Source organism: Gekko japonicus, unplaced genomic scaffold (assembly GCF_001447785.1).
Source record: "Gekko japonicus isolate JY-2015 unplaced genomic scaffold, Gekko_japonicus_V1.1 scaffold4872, whole genome shotgun sequence".
In the NCBI taxonomy this organism is placed as follows: domain Eukaryota; kingdom Metazoa; phylum Chordata; class Lepidosauria; order Squamata; family Gekkonidae; genus Gekko; species Gekko japonicus.
Window position 1 is genome coordinate 2515 of NW_015169329.1, and position 2535 is coordinate 5049.

General features: G+C 52.5%; 1 protein-coding gene across 1 annotated transcript in view; it reads right to left on the reverse strand.

The window, feature by feature from the left end:
• Positions 1–2535, reverse strand: part of IQCG (IQ motif containing G) — a gene marked incomplete at its 3' end in the record, with an annotated part of 24955 nt that overhangs the window by 974 nt on the left and 21446 nt on the right. Inside the window, exon 6 of the mRNA XM_015416632.1 lies at positions 1504–1665. Within this exon, the coding sequence (XP_015272118.1) occupies positions 1504–1665 (162 nt within the window). The remainder of the gene's footprint in view (positions 1–1503; positions 1666–2535) is intronic.

Genomic DNA, 2535 nt, shown 5'->3' on the forward strand with positions numbered 1-2535 from the left:
AAGACTGACAACACTTGTGGCAGGGGAGGAGCTTTCGTGAGTCACTGCCCACCTCTTTGGGTACCTGAAGAAGATATCTGAAGAAGGGAGCAGTGACTCACGAAAGCCACAAACTGTGTTAGTCTTCAAAGTGCTCCCGAACTCTTGCTCTTTTCTGCTGCTACAGGCAGACAGACAGACTACAGACAGATCTTTCGGCTCTGCTCCTGCAGAGGGCAGGGGGCTGGACTAGATGACCTGCAAGGTCCCTTCCAACTCTAACATTCTATGGTTTCTATGAACTATCTCCGTGGAAGGCACTGCATCTAGCCGTACAGAATGGAAATCCAGGTATCGGAAGAAGTGAGCCGTGACTCACAAAAAGAGAGCCAGTTTGGTGTCGTGGTTAAGTGTGCGGACTCTAATCTGGGAGAACTGGGTTTGATTCCCCACTCCTCCACTTGCACCTGCTGATGTGACCTTGGGTGAGTCACAAGCTCTGGCACCGCTGTTCCTGAAAGAGCAGTTTGTGTCAGAGCTCTCTCAGCCCCACCCACCTCACAGGGTGTCTGTTGTGGGGAGGGGAAGGGAAAGGAGTTTGTAAGCCCCTCTGAGCCTCCAAGTGAAGGGCGGGGTATAAATCCAATCTCTTCTTCTTCTTCCTCCCCGGCCACAGATTTTGTTGGTCTTGAAGGTGCTGCCGGACTCCGGCTCTGTTCAACGGCTAGAGACGGACTCACACAGCGACCCATCCTGATCTATTCCCAGTACTTGGTTTGTGATTTCTTCCTTTATCGGAAATAGTTTAAAAACATTTCCGGTTTAAAACCAATGATAAAATAGGAGGTGCTGGCAGCAGTGTTCCCTCTAAGCTGAGTTAGTGTGAGCTAGCTCACAGTTTTTTAGCCTCCGACTCACACATTTTTGCCTTCGCTCGGGAAGGGATGGCTCCAGAGCAAACCAATTTACGCAGTAGCCAAATCGCTCGCTCACAACTTTAATGCCAGGAGCTCACAAAGTAAAATTCTTGCTCACCAGACTCCACAGCTTAGAGGGAGCATTGGCTGGCAGGCCTGCCAGTTCAAACGCCCCCTCCCCAAACCCCTGGCAAAGAGGCAGGCCTGCCAGCACCTCCTGAAGATCTCCAAGGAAAGACCCCCCTCCTCGCCTCTTCAGAGAGCCCCCTTCCACAGAGCTGGAGCCACCGTGGAGAAGGCCCCGGGCTCTAATCGATGTCGGACGGGGATAGCCAAGAGATGGCTGCCTGATGACCGTAGTTGGAGCACAGGGACGTATGGAAGACGGCGGGCAAGTCAACCTGGCTCTCCCCTGTAGAAAAGGAAGGAGAGCAGAGCCTCTTGCATCGGGGAAAAGCACTCAGGGCACAGGACAGCCCAACCCTTAGCGGAAGAAGAGACGTGTGGGGTCCAGCCCCCGGCCTCTCCACGCCACCAGGGTGTAAAGACCTGCCCTCGCCTGCCGCCCAGGTGACCTGTTCGTCCACGCCCCGTCCGGGCCGCTTACCTCCGCTTCGTTCTGCAGGTCGTTCTCAGCGTCGCCGCACTTCTTCTGCGTCTGCTCCATCTGCAGCTCCGCGTCCTTCTTGACATACCGGTTCTCCATGTCCGTCTTCGCCTTCATCTCCTGGAGCTGGTCCTTGAGGTACGCGATCATCTCGTCCCGGTTCTGGGGAGGGAGAGTGGCGTAAGAGTCCGAGGGCTGTCGGCGCATCCTCCGTGCGGGAGCTGGCTCCTGGTGTGCCTCGCACGGCTACGGGTGGGACTTGCGCCCCCATACCGATTTCTGTGGGGAACTCAGTGGCTGTGTTCTGTTTGGAGGCGTTCAATTAACACAGGGCGGGCGAGCTTCCTGTCTATCCCTCCTGTCTGGAGAAATCCTACTGAGAGCCAGTTTGGTGTAGTGGTTAAGTGCGCGGACTCTAACCTGGGAGAACTGGGTTCGATTCCCCCACTCCTCCACTCGCACCTGCTGGATGACCTTGGGTAAGCCACAGTTCTTTTTTTTTTTTGGTTAACAAAATTTTTATTTTTCATTCATTGAGAATTCATATAGCTAACACACTTAATAGTTTCCATTACGTTTCCTTCACCCTATTCCCAATACCTCCCCCCCTCCTCGGCTTCCCACAATGCTTTCCCCTTTTTATCTCTTTTTTCAGTATAACATTAAATATTCTCATTTTTCTTAACATTAAAATCTTTAGCACAAGTTCTCTCGGAGCGGTTCTCTCAAGGGCAGTTCTCGAGAGAGCTCTCTCAGCCCCACCTACCTCACAGGGTGTCTGTTGTGGGGAGGGGAAGGGAAGGGAGTGTTTGTAAGCCGCTCTGAGACCCCTTTGGGTAGTGAAGGGCGGGGTATAAATCCCATCTCTTCTTCTTCTGAATTAGTTGCAGCAGCAGCAGTTCAGTTGCATCCGCTGTGAGGTTATGGAATCTACAAAGCATTCCTACATTGTGTAATAAATTTTAGTTTCTTAGGATGTCCTACATCAGAAGCAAGCAAATCCACCTTGCAGAGTAAATCCACTTTATGGCC